The sequence below is a fragment of the Vespula vulgaris genome, chromosome 11 (genome assembly GCF_905475345.1).
Source record: "Vespula vulgaris chromosome 11, iyVesVulg1.1, whole genome shotgun sequence".
In the NCBI taxonomy this organism is placed as follows: Eukaryota; Metazoa; Arthropoda; class Insecta; order Hymenoptera; family Vespidae; genus Vespula; species Vespula vulgaris.
The window spans coordinates 3,071,389-3,092,916 of NC_066596.1; the positions used below are offsets into that span (position 1 = coordinate 3,071,389).

A 21,528-nucleotide genomic window follows, 5' to 3' on the forward strand; every position below is an offset into this window, starting at 1 on the left:
TGCAATCGATAAAATCGATTTATGGATTCATCGATATAATCGATATATATACTAGGACCACTCGATTTCGAGCGGTTTATTCAAAAACCTTTTTCGATTTTTATTGCATTTTTTTACGCTATACATATTTGTTAATAATGAATATACATTTTTAATTAGACTATGTATTTATCATATACCATAATGTGCTATGTAAATCCTGAAATAGTTAAATAATTTGATTTTTATAATATAACAAAATTCGTTACTTCGTTTAATAAAATAATACATATATAAATACGAAATATAATAAATTTTGTGTATTTATCCATCGTGGAATAAACCTACCAACAAAAGGATGTACTGATACAGTAAAATGATATCAACATAAATTTGAGTAGTTGCATAAACAACTTCGTCTGGATTTAATTCTATTCTTCGTCCACCCATTATTGTTTGTACGTCAAAAAATAGATACTGAAATAATAATAAAAATTTGGTTTAATATACTCATAAAATATATCTATATGATCAATAACGTAATAAGTTGTATAAAATTGATATTAACCATTGATATAAGAAGTGTTCCTATAATGGCTATCATTATATGCAATGTTTTTATATACATAAACATTGATACTATCACCATTGAAAAAAGAGCTACAATTCCAACTAATCCAATTATTGTTATCAATCCTGTTCGCATGGTTAAATCAAACTGTAAACATATAATGTATTATTAAAATAATTAATTTATAAAATTTACTTCAAAATATTTCACTTAATACATAAAAAAAATTTTAATGACAATAGAAGTAGATAATTTACATATACCTTAGTAAATGTAGCTATAAAACTAAGTGTGATAGTTACAATCGATGTCATAGCTAATGCTACAAGAACAACTTCTAGAGAATAAAATACAGAAACAAAGGCAGCCAAATATGACATAGCCATTGTCTGAAACAAATATGAAAGCATATAAAGCAAATATGAAAGCATATATATTGATACATAAATGTAGATATAAACATAAATATACTATAAATAATTTACCAGCAAACAAAGACAGAGGTAGTTATTTGGTGCTTGACGTCTTGCGCAGTCAGAAAATGCTATAGCGCAGTATGTGACCATAAAGATTATTCTGACAAAATAAAAGAACTTAATTTACATTCAAATAATTTATTTATCTAGAATGAAAAAGTCTACGTACAAAGCTAGCAGCCAAAGAAACCAATTAACTAACATAAATTCTTGTGCAGCAGGTCTAAAAGTAAAGAAGGATTAACAAATGTGTGAATTCTAATATTTGAAATATTAGAATAATACACAACTTACACAAATATAAAAAATGCTACAACAGCTGTTGTAAATAAAAGTTGCATGCCCAATATGCAAAAAATTTTCCTGATGAAGGTCCTTCTCACTTTCAAATCTTTAAAATCTCCCATATATTCTTCTTCGTCACCCATTTCTCTTCTTCTTTGCTCATGTAACCAGGCTCTATATAATTCTTGATTTTGTCTTTCCCTCTGTGCAACCATATCATCTGTTACAGTAATGGTATATGGACCCTATTAAAAACGTAAAATTTATTTATTGATTTATATTATGTATGTGGATTTTAGATAATGATAATTTCTTTTTTATAATCACTAGCTTACACTTTGTATTTTTTGCCCTTTAAATAAAGGGGGCAACTGTGGTGGTCCTTGTATAATATTTTCAATTGGTGGTTCATTGGTTTCAGTTGATTGCATTTAGTCTAATGTATAAAATCTTATATGTTACAAAAATTTTTTTTATTCAAGATTATTATTCGAGTATTGTAACTTTAATCAATTTATTTTTTGCCTATGCCAATATTATAATAATGTTTATTGATATTCTACAACGTATTTTTGTAATATGCATAAAAATTGAGTTAAAAAATATATAAGAGATATTTTAAAATAAATAAATATATAAATATATATTTGACAAATGAACAAATGACGATTTATGTTAAATGAAGTTGCACTTTTATAGATTTGTTAACTACTGTTGTATTTCCAATGTCAGGATACTTTCATATTACATATGTATACATATCTAAAAATAACATATAATTTATTCAAAGGCAATGAAAAAAAATTTATAAGATTAAATAAAATGTTTTCTCTCTATATCTTTTTATTAGTTATATAATTCTATAGTTATATTAATTTTTTAATATTTATAGAGAATACTTCAACAGAAATATCTTAGAACAATACTAGACATCTATATTTAAATTTTTGCATAGAAATCAAAAGGAGTTAACTTCCTTTTCATTTTTTAAATAAAATACTGAAATAATTCTATCATAACAAGCAATGTACATATATTATAATAATAATTACGTAACATTGTCATAAATGATCTTATATAAATATATTTATGATATCATTAAAAAAAATGTGCGTTTTCTTTTTTTTTTTGTAAATTAAGAACTTGTTAGCAAGTAGTTTCTTAATAATTACGAACTGATATATTATATATAGTATATATTACTTTCTTAAAAAATTAGTAAAACTCGAGTGATAATATATTATACTATATAATATAAAATAAAATGGTACTTGATCAATATTGACAAAATATATAATTTATGACTTACTATATATATTCTATAATCATATATCTTAAGAAGAAAAATTATATCAACATAAAAATAAATTTAATCTATTGAAATTCTATGCATCGTGAATGCGAACTTTTTTTTTATATTTATCTCGAAACAACATAGGTTTATATTCTTTATTATAGCTATTTAAAAGCTAATATTTGTCAGTCTTGCAAATATTATTTATAAAAAAATTAGTTGAATGTGCATGAAAATTATATAACTTCAGTTGCAAAGCTTAATGCAAATTGAGCATTTAGGCACTCTTAGTTTTGCTTAAGCATAAAGTTTCATAAGTAATTTGTCAATACATCATGCTCTCTCTTTTTGATTTTCGTACTGGTAACTTATTTAAATTCATCTGTTAATCCATATTGATTCATCTGTTCCCGTATTTTTATATAAAGTAACTGTAAAAATATTAAGTATATAAATAATTATTATTTATTATTTAAGTATAACGGCAAAAAAAAAAAATTTCCGTTACCAACCTGCTTTATATTGTAATCTGTTATTAAGATTATTTTGGATTGTTCTGTACTACCAAATAAATTACCCAGTTTCTTCCTTCTTGAAGAATCTTTAATAAAAATCTGTACCCCTTTATCTACTACTTTAGGTAATTCAATTTCTTGCCACGTATGAGTCCAATCGACCTATAAAAATTAATAATTTTATAGCATACAGAGAAATTCTAAAAATGTGATTCTAGAAATACCTTCCAACCACCGAATAAATCACTATGTTCAAGATACGCTATACGTTTATCGGTAAGCAATAGGACATCCTTATTTATATATATATGATAGAAATAAATATCTGTGTTTGCATATTTTCCTTTTTCAAGTTCCTATGAGAAAAAATACATATATAAATTTCAATTATAACATTTCATGTGTCATATTATTATCATAAAATTACGAGTTACTTACAATCAGAATTTTATTACCATCTGCTTCATCTCTTATATAAGGTCGAACAAGACTGTCTGGCTGTAGGAATCTCGGTGGACGAACTCTTTTAACTTCTTCGTTTAATTCAGCCGCACTAAAGTATATTTTTATTTTTTAAACTATTTTTGTAGACATTAAATATTACAAACTATAAAAAAAAATGTTTTACCGTCTGACAGCACCGAAAGATCCACTAGCAAAGTCAACAACGCCGGCAGTTGGTCTAGTTACAAGTCCAACAACTCCTTTTCCAAAACCTTTGAAAAATCCTTCAACGCCTTCTTCTTTAGCACCGGATATGGGTTTCATTACAACACCAGTTACACCATCTACAACTCCCTATATAAACGACTAATTTTAATATACAAGTTGTAAAAAAGTATTTCGTGTCAAATATCAACTTAATTCACAAGCATACCATTATTAAACCTTTCCCACTTCTTGCAAGTCCTTCTTGCAAATTTGCTGGCTGTTTATTCAATTGTTCTTGCCTTTTCCTTTGATAATCTTTGTCAAAAGTTAAAGTAGCTATTCCTTTACCTTTACATATAAAAACATTACGATTATAAATGTATGTATATACAACTAGTAAATAAAAAAGAATGTTATGCAATCTTGTTGTACCCATAGCTCCTGTAATTTTAGATACAGCTCCTGCCATTCCACCAACAGTATGACCTAACATACTTCTTACACCAAGATATAATCCTTCAGCAAATTCTCCTGGACCTTGTATGGCACCTTGGAAAGGCTCATAAAATAAATCTTCGATACCTTTCATTGTACCAACTACAAGACCATATGGATTACCAATAACATCAAGACCTAACACAAGAACATAAGCTTGTTTAATAGCTTGTCCTACATAATGCGTAGTTGCTTCCGAAATTAATTGCTTATTTGTCATGAAAGTGTAATCTCTTTCGAAATATGCTAATCTGTAAAATGATTAATTTTTTATTAATTTTTATATCACGTCAAAAAATCTAAGATATAAAAGAACGTACTTGAATACGATATCGTTTATATCAGTTAGAGTAACTCCAAGGCCTTGTAATAATACATTTAATACTTGAGGTAGTGCAGAAGATCCACTTCCAGTACCAGTCATGGAAAAACTAATATGTATCTAATAAAGGAAGGATAATTTTATGATCACAAAAATGTGTTTAGAATTTTTACACATAATAATATAAATAAAAAATAATATCAGTTACCTTAAGAGGTGAAAAATGCAATAAGTCAAAGAAATTCTTTTGCTCAGCTGTTGTGATCAGACTAACATGATACATAAGTGGTTCATGTACCAATTTCATGTCTGAACGAAATAGTTCGCTCTACAACAAAAAATTAAAAACTTTTTAATATATATTTATCATGAATATAAATAAAACAATTATTTCAATATAAAATCTTACTTCTTCCACGTCATTCGCTACGTTAGTCTCCAAAAAGGCCATTATGGCATTTATAAATACTATATCCACTTTAATGTGAAATTCTTGAACAAGTACTTTGAAATAACGAAATTGTTGCACGGTACTATGTTCCAAAAGACGTTTTACCATACTAAGTTCGGCAAATGGTTTTGGTACTGTAAAGTTAATACAATTTTAGAAATAAACAATCTAACATTATAATAAGAAAAAATACTAAAAACACTTCTCACCTGTACTTTGTGTGATACTTTTGGGTAGAGGAACAGGTGCTAGAATAACTGGAAAAACACAATCTGAAAGTTGATTATCTATCTGTAATCTATTAATTTTTGCATGTAATTGTACTTGATGTATTGATGTTTTATATTGTAGCCATAAACCAGTTTGGAATGAACGTCGCATGTAACGACGATGCGGTTTTAACATTTCCATATTTAAGTAATCAACCTAAAATTAATTACAGCGTAAATATTGGCTATTATGGCAAAAAAAATATTATAGAATAAAGCTAATTATTAAATTTTTTAATCTCTACCTCCAACTTAGGCTCAAGTAATATTCTATGAGCCGGGTCTTTCTCAATTTGTAATTCACGTATATATTTTTGGTATCCCTCTTCAATAATATTAATTTCTCTTGTATTGAGATGACGCCATCTATTTCCACCAGATTTACATGTTTCCCATATTATACCAGAGCTGTAATATATCAGTATGTAACAATATATAACGATATATCAATAATTATATCAAAATATTATAAATATACTTCAAAGAGAATTTACCTAGCTATGCACATATATAAAAGCTCTGACTTAGTAACATTATTTACAAGTGAAAATCCTATGCCATGAATATTGAGAGTTATTTCTTGTTCAGTAGGCTCAAAATCGCCTACCAGTTGACAATCTTCAGCTATCTTCAAATTTGTAGTAAATAGAAGTACTCTTTGTGTACCATTAAGAAATGATACATAATATATTTCCTCTTCTGTATTCGAAATAAGTATTTTAAATGCACCCAAAGTATCCTAAAAAGTGGGATCAAAAGAATGATTACTTAGAAATAATTTAGAAATTCTAATAATTTGCTAAATCTTTAATAGAATAATTTAATTTACTTTTCTTAGATCATCTTCTATTTCTTTGTTGTTATAATCTTCCCACATTAATTTTCTTGGACCAGCAGGATTTTCCCAGGTGTAAAACATTTTGTTAAATGATGCAATAGATCTATAAGAAATATAAATGTTCCATAAATGTTCTTATAAATTAGTGACACATATATTTAATATTTATTTATTTAATATGTCGGTTATAAAAAATGTGTCTCTAAACGAATTTTATACGCACTTTACATTTATAGATCCTTTTTCCCAAAAATTGATTAAATGATGAGTGTGATTTATAATAAGAGCTGGAGCATTGCCAGGATTGTAACCTGTCATTGAAATATATATCCCACCTTCATTGATTTGTATATCAACATTAATACCGCCGTACTAATTAATAAAATATAATTATAAAATTATTGTTCAATATTTTAATTATCAATAAATTATTTTACACAATAATAAATATGAACCTTGTTATCTAGCTTCAACAACGTAGTATGGCTATCAGTATAAATAAAAGCTGCTGTTTTTTCACGATATCCTGCAGCCTTTGCTTTCAAAGTTTTCACTTCTTGTTCTGAACGAGGCCAAAAAGCAGAACATTCTCCAGGTGAAACCTATGTATTATAATATATATAAAATAATATATATGTTATATAAATATATTTTACTTAAAAATAATTTTTTTTCTTTTTAACATACTATGATAAGTGGATCAGCAGGTCTATCACCTTCTTGACACTCAATTATAAAATCACTATTATTAATAAGAACATAATAAGGTGTAAATGTAATTTGCTTTGTCAAAGAATTATATGTCAGTTGATTATGTACACCAATCTAAAATATAAAAATTTATTATAAAAATACGTATACGAAATTATATAATACAGGTAACACACAACACAATTTTGTAATGAATGAACAATATACCTGATATATCATTCCATTGTATTTGCATGCAACTACTCCCTCACTTCCTGCAACATCAATTGAAAACTTTTCAGACCATTCTCCATCTTCTACCCTCACCATTGCTTTCTTTTTGCCAAAAAAGACTTTTGACCGGAATGAAAATAATATTGGTCCTTTAAAATGTTCTGGGTGATATAAAATATTTAAATAATCTTCTCCACTCTGAAACGAAAGAAAAGACTGCTATAGTTTTCTTCATAATAATGCTTTCATTTACATAAGCAATAAAATTAAAATTACAATAAATATATAAAAACACAAGTATTTTTCCAATGATGCTCCTATTTAGTTGCTCATGCATATATAGTACCAAACATTGCTGCAGACTATACATGAGTATACTAAACATATATACTCATAATATACCAAAACATATATAACACATTATATTTTATCTATGCATATGTGTTCTTTTAAATATCCAAAACATATTAATAAATACAAGGAAATAGAAAAACTAAATAGACTTATAGAAGAAATAGAATATAAATAGCTTGTCTATGTATGTATGCATGTATATATGTATGTGTATGTGTATGTATATACATATCAGCTTCACAAGCTGTGCATATATAGATGTTAGAACAACTTCTATATTGGCAAGAAATATCATTAGTAAATATCATTAGTACTGCAGTTTCGTATATATAATACTATAATTTTGAATTTATAAATATTAGTGCAATTAAATGTTATTTAAACAAATTTAAATAAATTTTGAAATGAAAATATCACCGAACGTGCTTTCCTCTTCCTATACTGTGCACGTGGATGATGAGGTTTCATAGCAGAAACGAGTTTCTGAAATATATCTTCATATATATATATCGATAAAAACAAATATGTAAAGCGTGCTTTTTTCGTATTATTACTTTATAAAGAATAATTATATATTTTCACTTTTAAATTTAAGTAAAATCATTATATAAATGTGAGAAACACATTACTACTTTTATTAATTTAATAATATTACTATAATTTTTTTAGTGTTTGCTTTGTTTTTAAAAAAATTACTAATATATGTAGCACTAAACTAATACTTCATATCAAATGTATATGTTGAAAAGTTTCTACTGATAAATACTTTAACAAAGATTTTACAAGCTTTTAAAATAATATTTTACAAGCTCACAAAAATAGTCCTATAAAAAGCATGAAGTTAAAGTGCAATAGTAATAAAGCTCTACCTTAACTGGGCTTGAGTGTTCTTTACCACCCTTACTTGACTTCTGTAAAATAATAGTTTGAGTTCAATGTCGTAAAATGAATTTAAAGAGACACCTACATGATAAAATATTATGAACAAATACATTAAGTTTAAATAAAGGTATAAATATAAATTTAAATATTAATTCAAAGAATCATGCAAGACATTTTTCTTCAGCAATTTTACACTCCAATATTTGAGAAATATCATTATCCTTTTGGAAACATCCTATAAATTCAATACATTATATTATATAAATTATTACATAAAAATAAAAAACCTGTAAAATGTAATTTAAACTTATGCTAATATGTATTTTTACATAAAAAAAAAAAGAACTAAAAGTAAGAAAGCCAGCAAGCATAGTTAGTGAATTTGCTTCAATTTAAAGATTAATAAAAAAATTTATATAAATATATTTTTTAAGGAATCTTATTACTACAAGATATTTACTCTCTTGGTTGAATTGTTGTATGAAATTTTTTAAGGGAATTATATCAGAAATAATTAAAGGATTATATAAAAAAAATTATATATAACAAATATATACATAAACGATACAATATTTATTAAAAGACAAAATATTTTTACACTTACCCTATAAGATAACATTAATCCAGTTTTATTTAACATCCAGAAAGGACAATAGAGAGCCATTATAATGGAACCATGTTTATATGATGTATGCATTCCTAAATCCATAATAACTTTTTGTGAACTATCAAAGGATTCAAAAGACCAGACTGAAAACTCCGGTGGATTTGCTATTATTTCACCTTTACATGACCAATTTTTCTCTAAATAATTTGGTAGCTACAAAATTAAACAATTGTATCATTTATTATGTCTATAATAATATTAATAAGATCTTTACCTTAATAACAATATTTGACTTTGTATAGTCGATTGTTGGAATCTGTAAAGTAGCACTAGCTTCCAAAAGTTTTTCTTCGATAATTCCAGGAAGACAAATAATAATGTCAATAGGCAAAAAATTTTTTAGATATACAGATGGATATAAATGCACATTATAAATAGTGCTTGCCATTGTGTGGCGACTAGTATTTTCAAAATAAACTTGCTCTATTTCTCCTACAACCTGTAAATATTAATATAATATAATATACTTTTATAAACAACCTAGTATATTTATAATACTTTATATAACAATACTAACTAGACATAAGAATCATGCAAAAAAATAATTGATTTAAATCATAGTTTTACAAGCAGCTGATATAAAAATAATAAAATTAAATGATAGTTTTACAATAATTTTTAAATATTTGTGTGGATGGGTGGGTGGGTGGGTGTGTGTTAAGGGATATATATGTCAGGGATATATATGTCAGGGATATATATAGTATATCCAATTTCATTTTCAGTGTGATTTTTGAAAATGGCACTCACCAAAAAACTAGCTTTTACCTTATCATTTGTACATAAATAATATTCATCTCTTTACTAATCATATTCTCAGTAACAGGAAAAATGATGCAAGTATTTCTAGTTAAAAAATATACATTTATAAAAAATATTAATCTCTACATTCACAGTTAATAACAAACGATCTAACTAACAGAACAATGCAGGTACACTTCTTATTCTCCATAAAATCATCACTAATATACAAGATTGCAACATATTAACTGAAGAATATGATAGTACCTGAATAGGTGTTTCCACATATTTTGGGTGCTCTGAATTAAAACAATTCAAGCAGAAACGTTTCACGTGATCAATAAAATGACACAATTTGTATTGCCAGTCGATAGCATTTAAGAATAAACTGACTGTGTTGTTATTATAGAGAATACTACCAACCACAATCATCACGAAAAACATCTAAAAGTAAAAAATCGCTTCTTGTACAGGCATACGAAGCATTCCAACAAAATTCTCAATAAAGTTAGAAATAATTGTACAATATAATATTATCTAATTCATCGCGTATTCCACAATTATATTTATAGTAATATTATTGTCACAATAATACAGTATAATATAGATATTAACTGTAGCTATTGTAAGAAATTATTTACAGAAAAAAGGAAAGTTTCTCAAAAGTGTAATTAAAAAAAAAACCATAAAAAATAAAAAAAATATATAGATTGGCATAATTACCTGTATATAAAACGGTTCTATTATTTCTTGTTTTGATCTTGCTTCACACTTTAGCAGTTTTGTCATGGAAACATTTTTTTGAAGGTCTTTCCAAACAAATGGTTCTATTGAAACCATGTAACTGCAATAATGGATTAAATTTAAATCTAATAATAGGAAAGTGATACTGTAAGTACAGATTATGCAAAATGAACTAACCCATTAACACTAAAGAACAACCAATAAATATTTGTTGGTGTATATACAGCATCCAATGGAAGATTCAATCGATCATCAGGAGCTACTGTGCCCACACATTCAACTTCGTTTCCTCGTTTCGTCATATAATATACAGATATAGGTTCGGTGAAATGATTATGTACCTATAATAATTATCATATATTAAAAAAGAAAAAACAAAGCTACTGTTTTTAATCATAATTTTCTAATACTAAATGACCTAATAGTATAAATGTATTACTTAGTAAAAATATAATCATACCAAAAAATATTTACCTGAAGGATACTTCTAAGTGTAACAATAGTGCTTCCTTCATCAACAACAACATCAGAAACAATACCCCATTCCTCTGAATTATCTTTACGATATTTCAACGAGAAGAATCTTTTATCTGCTCGAAGAACTGGTATTGTCAATTTATCACAAATTTCTTTGAACTAAAAAATACGTTAATGTATTTTTATAGGAATATGCATTACATATATACATTATTTAATGAATATTTAAAAATTATTTGCATTACCGAAACAACAAATTTATTGTCTCCACTGTCTTTAATAGAATCAGCTTTTAATTGTTCAAGAAGGTGCGTTTCTACTTTGGTAAACTTTGGTACGAGTTCTATGGACGCTCCAGATTCGAGAATTACTTCGGTATACAAATCTGTTTTATTAGTTGACCTTGAACCACTGTCAAATATCTAAAAATTAATATATTTCATCTATATAAATTGCTATATTATATAAGAATATAGACGTAGCAATTCATATTATAGTACTTCTACCTTAAAATGACTAAGCTCTAAGTTTAATGTCATTGCCAAGCCAGTTTCATTTCTCAATACATATGGTGCTAATTTTTGAGTGGCCATTTTTCTACCAGGTTCGATAGCAGAAGAGAATGCATTACCTAATTGTTTTAATACATCCAGACAAGTTTTGGTCACAGTAATTTCTAGATTTTCCTATATTTAGAAATAAAATAAAATCGTTAGATTGATATATTTTACTCTTTTAAAGACTATTATAATCAATTATCTTACAGAAGATGTTATGTCAATGGACATTTTAGCAATTTGATGTAAATCTTCTGGTTCACTTTCTACACTTGGACTGATTGCACTAGCTCCTCTAGAGCTCACTTCTAAATCATTAAATTGTACCTAATAATAAATAAAATTAAAAGGTATTAAAAAAAAAAAAAATCAAACCTAAAAATATTAAATTATTAGTGAATTTACTTTTGTTTTCAATTCCCAAGAAGTTGAAGTACGTTTTCCATTTTGTATTCCTTCCTTTGGTTCTATCAATGGTTCCCATAAAGCTAAACGACTATTATAATATGCTATTATAAGAGAAATTGTACATTCCAAGGACATCTACAAAATATAAATTATATTATAATAAAAATGTATTTGTTAAATTTATATAGATATACATATATATATATATAATCATACAGATTTAGTACTCCAATCATTGACATTGCTTTGAAATCCAATATTCGTCAGAAGCATTGGTAACGTTTTATTGCCAACGCCTGCTTCCAATGTTAACAAAATTGTTGGTGCAGAAATTATAGCTAATTCAGGTTTATAAACCGCATTATCATCGTAATCGGGATAAGAAAAAAGTTCTAATACCTCCGTCCCAATCTCTATATGAACAAACATTAGAAATGTATTAGAATGTTTCGATATATAAGAAATTGTTCGTTTTAAATAAAAAATATGGAATGCACTAAACCTGGTTTCAAAAACCAATAATTTTGTTCTTTATATGGAGTAATTTGCCAAAGTCCTTCATAATTAGGTTCAGGCTTTACCACTTCTTTATCTTCCTCTTCCGTTTTAGTTACAGTATGAATGACATTGTTCAAAATCTCAATTACACCTATAAAATATTTTTTATTTAATAATGGATAATTACTAATAGCATAAATATAATGTTAGACATATATGTGTGTGTATACATACCTGGTGAGACAGAAATATAAATATCTGTACAAGATACATCTATGTGAAGACCTTTTCCTTCAGGTGTAGAACCTGCTACACTAATACTACATGGTCTTAAAACCTTTTACATAGATGAAATAAAAAATATGTGTTTTATTAATAAATTTCAGATTGCAAATGATAAAATGATGTAATAAAAGATCATAATTATATAATTATCTCATACCTGATATATCCAATCAGCCCTTTTAGCAGGATTATATATACCAGTTAAAAGAGAAAGATCTTTAACAGAACCTGTTATAACTTGATGTTCACCCATTATGCGCATTTTTAAAAGTAGCTCAGTCTATAAGAATAAAATCTTAATATAATAACAATAAATAAATAAATATATATATATTTATTTATTTATAATACTAAGTAGATAGAGATTAAATTTATGGTACAAACATTTAATAATATGCAGTTTGAATTTATATCATCCATATCTTCAAGAAGAATAATATCTGGCTTTTCTACATGTAAATTCACAGTTAACATTTGGTTAGTTTGATTTCCTGAAGTTTGAGGTGATCGTTTCTTAATCACTACATCATTATAACCCTTTTGTGAAGATTGAGATGTATTCTTAGTTGATGTAGAAGGTACAATATTAAAAAAATCTTTTATCTTCATTAGGTAATCAAGTGATACAATAATGCTGAATGAGAACACTCTAACATCAACTGCAAATTTATATATAAAAGATATTAAATATCAAAAATATAATATACATTCCAACTATATACAGCATAGTGTATTGTGTGTATGACTGTGTAATATTTACCAAATATGTCATTAGGGCCTCGTCTAATTGTTACATCCAACATACTCCTCACAGTCTTTGCATCTTTTTCCGTATCATGTGCAGATGATAAGCTTGTTGTCCTTTCCATCAGTCTTGTCAAAGTACTTTCTCTACTAGGCCGAATATCGTCCAAAGTACAATTCATAAGAAGGATAGAAGTTACTAATAAATCACCAACGAATATTCGTCCTTTAACTGCAAAATGTGTTAAGGAAAACTTTGCCAAACCATTTTCTGGAAGATGTAGAGGTGACGTTTGAGTCTGTAACTGTAATAAAACATAATCCTATAATATTTGAAAAAAGAAAATTTATCACTACAATAAATTTAATATCAATATAATAAATATCATATTAGTTCTGTAATAATTCTGCAAATATATAACTTTACCATTTTGGAGCCTCCTGTAAACAAACTAATAACGAGGCTATCCATAATAAATTCAAATTTAATAAACGTATGTACATGTTTTTGCTCTTGAAAAACTGTACCTTCCTCTTCAGTAATAACGTCCACTTTAGTTGGTTCTACTGTGAATTCAAATCAATTAAAATATAAATATACAAGAAATAACACAGTTAAGACATTTATTATATGCACTTACTTATTTTTCGCTTATTCTGATCTGATAAACACTTTTTATCGCTATATCCCGAAGTTTGTGTAGGTTTAGACTCTTCTATTGATTCTCCTAAATTTTCTTCTAAAACTTTCATTATGGTTGCATAGTCTTCTTGACTTAATAATAAATTAATTTTGTTCAATCGACCGAACATATCAATATCTGGTATAGAAGTAAACCATGCAGTTGACAAATTGCGTTTCATCAATAGTGTAAAACTAACTGGTTCTAGTAATAGAACTTGGTTCTCAATCGTAAATTCAATTTTGTTTAGTCTTATTCTAACAAAAAATAAAACATAAAAAATATATAAACATTTAAAAGATATAAACTTTATTTAATGAATTATACCTTAAGAGTTTTAAATTTTGTAATTCAATCTTCATCTCATCAACTATAGGATATTCTCCAGATACTGTTTCGACTTCTAGTTTTTTAAAAATATTACAAATTGTAAGGTTACCCATATCTAACATTAAACAATGTTCGCTTTTTGAATTTCTAGGCACATATATAAGAGGAGCCTACAATGATACAATATAAATATATATATATATATTGCATAGTATTGCATAAGTATACTTGAAGAAGGAATTCGTATTATTTGTATACTTTTTATCAACATATATACCTTAATTTTTACGTTTAATTCTACTCGCGTTGCACTTTCTTGAACATCCTTAATATTAGTTTTTGCTGCTTCTGCAGCTGCTGCAGATGCTTCTTTAATTGCTTGTTGTGTTGCTTGGAAATTATTAAGAAAATTCTAAAAATATAAAGATAAGTTTATATATATTTTTATATAGATATTATTATCATTATAAAAAATTAAAACTCTCTGCCTCTTACCATAACACTTGTAACAAAGACATTTAAAAATATAATACGGTGGCAGCCCATAATAACTTTAATAGACATATTGTTTTTATCTTGCTCATGTGGTTCAATATTATATATTACTGCTTCAATTTTTAAAGACTCTTCACCTTCTACTGATATAATCTATAGAATTAATAAAAACAGAATTTATATTTACAAAAATCTATTTTTTTTTAAATTGTGTAAAATATTATACTTGTAATCTTACATTTTTATAAATTGATGTAGTGTTAAGATCTTTGATATTAATGGAGGTAAGATTAATATTTGCTTGTGAATAAGAAGCCTTCATTATAAAACCAGCAATAATGCCTTCTATAAAAAAAGCACTGATGTCTCTTACATCACTGGTCATTTTTATACTTATAGTGCCAACTTTAGCTTTTACTTTTAAATCTATAAACTCGACTATTTCTCTTTTACGTCCTGCACACAAATAATATAATTTCTAAAAACAATAATTCAGTTTGGACTGTTTCAAGATTAAATTTTGATGACCACACAGTTGTAAGAAAAAATTAAGTAAATAGAAGAATGCATACGTAATTTTGAAGGTTTAAGTTTCTGCTTCTGGATTTGATCTCTGACAAATGTAGAAGTTTCTTCTTGAATGAAAGATAAATGAGTTGGCCGAGATGGTATTATATCTTCTTGCACTGTTTCTTTTAAAGCAGACATAGCCTGTATCTTATCCTAACAATGAAAAAAAAAAAAAATTATTTAAGTTACAAATTATATGTGTTACATTTATTTTTTTATGTTTCATATTACCTGTATATATGTCACAAATTTTAAAAAATCAATAAGAGCTTCCTGATGAAGTACTACTTCTAATGTAGTAAATTCTAGTTGTAACAATTTTATGACCGATTCATGTCGCGTGATAAACTCTGGTGATCGTTTATTCACCTATAACAATAAAAAATGATATAATAATCATATAATATTTACGAATTTTAATCTTAGTAAAATATAAGAATACACTTACATTAACATACTGCACTATAATAAGATACTCGTCTTTTCCAGTTGACATGGGAGTATTTATCATAAAAATTTCTTCATTATTACGATGTTGCTTCATTTGAGTACCGCCTAGTTTCAATAATATTTCTTGATCGTAAGAACGTTGCAACATTTCAACTTCTAATTGTAAGATTTCAAATCTTACAAATGACATGACTATTTCATCTCTTTGTTTGGAAATTGATAAAGTGAATTCTGGCAAATATATAAATATTATATATATTGTTGAGATAGATATAATAATTATCTATATCAGAAAATGACTACCTTTCATTACGAACTTCATTTCTAAATCAGTTGTCTGTTTAAGTGGTTTATCTTCCTGCTTCTTTTTATCATTGGCTGAAGAAATTGTAGTCAATTCCTTAAATAGAGATAATTGGGAAACGGATTTGCTCTAAAAAAAAAAAGAAGAAAAAGAAAAATGAAGGAAAAGAACTTATAATACAATATAGTAGTAATATTGAGAGAGAGGAAAACTATATTAGTTTTCTCAAATTTCTTACAAGTGATGACTTTGTAAGTTGTGTAGAAGTTTCTTCCTCAGGGAGTGGGATGCTTTGAGCAATATTAAAAACTTCTAATAAAAGTACATCTGCAATACAAATTTTCTATTTTTAGATTTGTCAAAAAAATAAACTGATATAAGTATTGGAAAATATATTATCGTAATAACCTGTTACATTAATAGCAAGAGATGGTAATTGTCCTACTAATCTCATTTTAGGTAATAAAGGATCATCTGTTATTAAACATTTGTGAAATTGAATTTCTAACGTAGTTGGACACAATAATGTCATTGGACTATCTTTCATTAAAGCTTCTCTCCAATTTTCATTTCCCAATGAAACAAGAATCTATAAATATAAGAAAATATAACATTTTTAAATACCTTATATTACAAAAGCAAAGTAAAAAAACGTACCTGAAAATTAACTATATTCAGAGCAAATTTGTCATAACTATATTCTCTTAAGTGTAATAAAATATCTTCTTCACTTTTACCCATACTAGCAAGCTGTTTAACAGTTGCTTTAGATTTATTATTTTTGGGCTTTTCAAGAGAATGCATCTTCAAACTACCCAAATTTATTATAAATAATGATTTAGTACTATCATATAATCCACCATGTGGTATAATTAATTGAGATGCTTGCATGTCTACCTGTATGTAGAAAAATATCGAATAATTTCCATTTTTACTTATGTCTCATTTAAGGATATCTTTTTTTTTCTAATTTATATTTAAGAATATATATGTATAAAATATCATACCTGAATATCTAATACTGAATGTTTTTCAATAGCATACTCTAAACCTAAAGCAGACATTTCTTTTAAGCCTTCTAATTGTTCTGCAGCAGCTGCTTGAATTCTATAAAAAAAATAAAATTTTAATATGTAAAATACTGTTATCAAAGAATTCATATAAAGAAGATATAACTTACTGATTTAAAGCTGAGGAATTTGGAACTTTAAACAATTTAACTAATTCTATAATTGTTTGAGCATCATAGATAATATCCACGGATTTTGATTTTACAATAATACGATCACCACATAATTTGTCAAGAGGATTCTTTTCATAAGAAATAGATAGTAAAACATTATCTGAATTAAAAACTTCAGAATTAAAAAGTGAAGGAATATAATCATTTTGTTTCACTCCAAAAAGTTTCATATCACTAATTGATGTTGTTATTCTGTGAAAAAAAATAATACTATTTATTACTTTGAAAGCAAAAATGCAATAATCTTTCTAGATTCTTCTATTATTAAAAATAAGAGTATCATTTCGGATATCATATATACTGTATATATTTTCTTAAGAAACTTACGAAATAGCATTAGCAGAAGGTCGTGATTTAAAACCAGCTTGAACACTATTTAATTGTAAATCCAAGATACTTGGATATTCTTTATCTGTATCTAAAAGAAGTAACTGAAGTCCATGTAAGAAGAAATTAGTATCAATCATTTCATAAGTTTCGGGATAATGAGCTGGTGTAATGTTCTCTTGGTAATCAATTGCACGATACAATTTTTCCTTTTCTTGTGGTGTCATGGCTTCTTCGAATTTACGCACTAAAATAATTAAAAAATTGTATGAATTTTAAGTTACTTGCATCATATTATCTTGTATAAAAAATTTTATACAACATCTCATCTATAAAATTGTAATAACAAACAAATAAATCCTTGTGAAACAAGAGTTTTCACAATGTTTCTTAAAAGAGAAATAAAAAATAAAAACAATTACTAATAGCTGCAGCAGAATTCAAATCTTGAGTTTCTTCTGTTTGAGGAGAACCCCACAAAAAACCAAACCATCCTCTTTTCGCTTTAAGAGTCTTTTCTTTCTCTGCTAATCTTTCGACCTATGAAAAAATAATAAGCTATTAAAAATAATTCAATATACATCCAGTTAATAATAAACATAATACTTACTTCCATTTCAATTTGTTGTCTGATTATAACTAAATTGAAAAGATCTAACTTCTTTTCATAATTCGCAAGACGTTCTTCAATATCTTTTACTACTTTCTTAGTTGTTAATTTCGTTTGATACACTTGTGCATATTCGCGGCACATATCTCTATGTGCTTTCATATGATTCCAATCCCAATTTCTCTGCTTTCTTCTTACAGTTTCTTCTAATATACAAGTATATGCAAATTTCCACCTATTAATAATAAAATAAGTAATAGAGTATACTATTTTATATATTAATATAAATAAATCTCCAGAATAATTTTTACTAATTTACCATTCTTTATAATGGCCCCTATATGATTTTACATTTGGTCTATATTTTCTATATGGAGCAGCCTTTTGAGCTTGATCCAAACCTTCTCCTAACTGTACTAAAGTTTGGTATTGATGTTTTGTCAATGCTATTCGTAATTTAAGCATTTCCAAATTGAGCCATACTTTTGGAATGGTATAATTACTGCCATCTGCTTCAGGCTTTGGATTAAGCTTTAATTTTGCATTAACATTTATTGGACCCAGTACTATAATTTGTTAAAAAGAAGCATAATAATTATTTATTTATATATTTGTAATTGATTAAAAAAAGGAGATATCTATATAATGCAATAGAATATAACTTACAATATAAATAATCAATAGGAGTATAATCCATTGTTGCAATACCATCAGAAAACAGTTTTGAAAACATAGAAGGTAGATTTTTACTAAATTGTTCTACACCAGTATTAAGATATACAGCCAGGCCATCCAGTGTACATAGCTATAAAAGTATTAACAAATGAAAGTAAATAATAATGACCTTATAAATAATTAAAAATAAATCACATTAATTCATATGATTATACCTACATAAATAATATTTAGCTTGATTAGTTAAAAAATTACCATTCTTATCTAAAAAATATTTATCAATTATATCATTTACCTTATAAATTTGTGGAATTGCATACATATCTTTCATGCTGTCAGTTGTACTCCAATTATCTGTACAGCTTTCTAAGACAAATGTATTTAATGTAAATCCAAATGAAAATGGATGATCCTTAAATGTAATATGGTCTTCATAACGCACATGAATTCTCTTTATTTCAACATGTATATTTTTTATCATACGAGCAATTAATTTTTCAACCATTGAATCATCTAGTTTTTCTTGTGCTATGAATAAAATAAATATAACATTTATTATACTTAAATTCATCATTCTCTTTTTCTAATATTTAAAAAAAATGTATTATAAAATTATCTTAAAATTTACGTTTAGTCTCTGCTAATTGTTTGCTTTTCTCTATTCTTGCAAGCTCAGCCTTTTTGGCTTCTAATTGTTGCTTTGCTTCTTTTTCAGGATCATAAACAACTTGGCTTGAAGGTACAACAAGTACAAATAATTCTTCAACTATCGCATCAACTTGAGCATTCCATATATCTTTATATGGAATTTTTAATATTAATTTACCTAAATATATTATAAATATTGTTTATTTATAAAAATTCAGTTCCTCTTTTATATATAATATATCTTGACATAAAATGTTAATACATTTACAAACCTAATCGACCATATTCTAATCTTATAGGTAAATCCAATACATCTAATGCTGTTTCTTTTATTAATAAATCTGTTAATACTACATCGCCTGAAATAACGAACATTTATTTAATGACGTTATATTCTATAATACATAAAAATATTAATTAATATAAAATCACATAATTTTATAATATTTAAATAATAATTTTTATAAATTATAAATAAATTAAATGACAGTAGAGAGGAAGAACGTGAAAATGACTGCTTTACTGAAAATTTTATTAATATCATCAGATCAATAGGTTATTTCAATTAATTCGAATTTTTATAGGCTAGGTAAAAAGTATGCCGATATAACGTGTGATAAGAATTACGTAGAATGATATCAGAAATAGAAGCTGATGTCACATTCGTGTATTATATTTAATATGTTTCCTACATTCAGATATTGCATAAACAAAGGCGCAATAATATATGGTGTAATATCGGCTTTCAATTTTTTTCTCTCTTAACGGAATTTACAATTTCACAATTTAAGAATCTAATGTAAACAACAATATAATATTTGATAAAAGACGTATTTAACGATATAAAATCATACTCACCTCCCCATAGACTAAGTTTTAACTGCGTATAATCCAAATTTTGAATATACTCTCCCAAAACTTTATTTAGTAGTTCTGCTATGATTGATTCAAAAACCATATTTGCAGTTTATTTGCAAATGACAAACATAAAAAGAAAATATATACACTTTATCAAGCACTTGTTAACATGTCGTTCGTTTTTCTTCTGATAAATTGATACCGAATATAAATATCTTCAAAGATATAATAAAGTGAACCAAACGACTATACCGCAGTCATAACCTTAAACCTACACCGTAGATCGATCAACATGTAGAATAGACAAAGTATTTAATAAAACCATTCCCGCCCTTCTGTTTTGTTCTAGACGAATACTGTTAGATGTAATTTCCTTTACTGACGTCACATCAATACATGCAGAGGATAGAGATGGCGCTCAATTCCCGACTACACTACAGCCATCTATCAATATGGTACGAACTACTTAGATTATATAAGAACTAGGATATCCTAATAGTTACGTTCGATAGTATTGAATTTCCATGCCATATTCTTCATACGTTCCATAAAAAAAATTCATAATTTTTTTAACCTATATCGTAATTTTTTAAATGTAAAAAACTAAATAGCACACTATATACATTTGAAAAACGTAATATCCTCAGTAAAATTGATTTCATGTCACTAAAAAATATGTAATCAAAATAAAACACAATTAATTAGTCTGACAGTAATTGAAATAATACAATGTATGAATTAGTAAGTATCTAAACTATACTACTTAATGTGTTTGTCTAAATATTACATAGCTTTGTATATATGTATAGCTTATGCTTTTTCATAGCCTTATAGCCTTATTTTCTATTAATATGACATACATATCAGTTTTTATTTAATATAAGTTTATATGTACATATATTATTTAA

At 26.3% G+C, this 21,528-nt stretch overlaps 2 protein-coding genes across 5 annotated transcripts; both read right to left on the minus strand.

Annotated features, from left to right (window-relative positions):
• Positions 1-128: 128 nt before the first annotated feature.
• LOC127067517 (protein lifeguard 3-like) lies at positions 129-2,285 on the minus strand. Its single transcript, XM_051002530.1, has 8 exons — positions 1,647-2,285; positions 1,321-1,556; positions 1,196-1,249; positions 1,036-1,126; positions 814-939; positions 548-697; positions 328-456; positions 129-199 (listed from the first exon to the last, which is right to left on the minus strand). The coding sequence occupies exons 1-8, from the start codon at positions 1,740-1,742 to the stop codon at positions 161-163; spliced, it is 921 nt and encodes a 306-aa protein (XP_050858487.1). The 5' UTR covers positions 1,743-2,285; the 3' UTR covers positions 129-160.
• Positions 2,286-2,577: 292 nt separating this feature from the next.
• On the minus strand, positions 2,578-21,399 carry LOC127067501 (intermembrane lipid transfer protein Vps13). 4 transcript variants are annotated; one of them, XM_051002498.1, is made up of 60 exons: positions 20,621-21,399; positions 20,035-20,121; positions 19,743-19,940; positions 19,410-19,642; positions 19,106-19,244; positions 18,759-19,005; positions 18,440-18,674; positions 18,252-18,369; positions 17,830-18,076; positions 17,440-17,694; positions 17,267-17,366; positions 16,917-17,156; positions 16,668-16,848; positions 16,498-16,586; positions 16,259-16,388; positions 15,954-16,186; positions 15,737-15,874; positions 15,508-15,658; positions 15,174-15,391; positions 14,936-15,088; positions 14,718-14,852; positions 14,438-14,610; positions 14,069-14,367; positions 13,855-13,994; positions 13,444-13,732; positions 13,068-13,342; positions 12,841-12,963; positions 12,633-12,735; positions 12,403-12,549; positions 12,117-12,313; positions 11,898-12,035; positions 11,700-11,819; positions 11,442-11,621; positions 11,181-11,357; positions 10,933-11,094; positions 10,636-10,799; positions 10,438-10,558; positions 9,982-10,158; positions 9,188-9,412; positions 8,911-9,126; positions 8,294-8,335; positions 7,842-7,907; positions 7,065-7,268; positions 6,834-6,971; positions 6,602-6,748; positions 6,370-6,518; positions 6,138-6,249; positions 5,803-6,047; positions 5,554-5,716; positions 5,249-5,465; positions 4,998-5,173; positions 4,797-4,916; positions 4,587-4,708; positions 4,204-4,517; positions 3,998-4,119; positions 3,749-3,918; positions 3,559-3,673; positions 3,345-3,476; positions 3,118-3,282; positions 2,578-3,036 (listed from the first exon to the last, which is right to left on the minus strand). In XM_051002498.1, exons 1-60 carry the CDS (start codon positions 20,718-20,720, stop codon positions 2,974-2,976), a joined length of 10,035 nt encoding a protein of 3,344 aa, XP_050858455.1. In that variant the 5' UTR covers positions 20,721-21,399; the 3' UTR covers positions 2,578-2,973. The 4 variants fall into 4 exon arrangements, with proteins under 4 accessions (XP_050858455.1, XP_050858459.1, XP_050858456.1 ...); XM_051002502.1 differs by lacking the exon at positions 9,982-10,158; XM_051002499.1 differs by lacking the exon at positions 7,842-7,907.
• Positions 21,400-21,528: the final 129 nt, after the last annotated feature.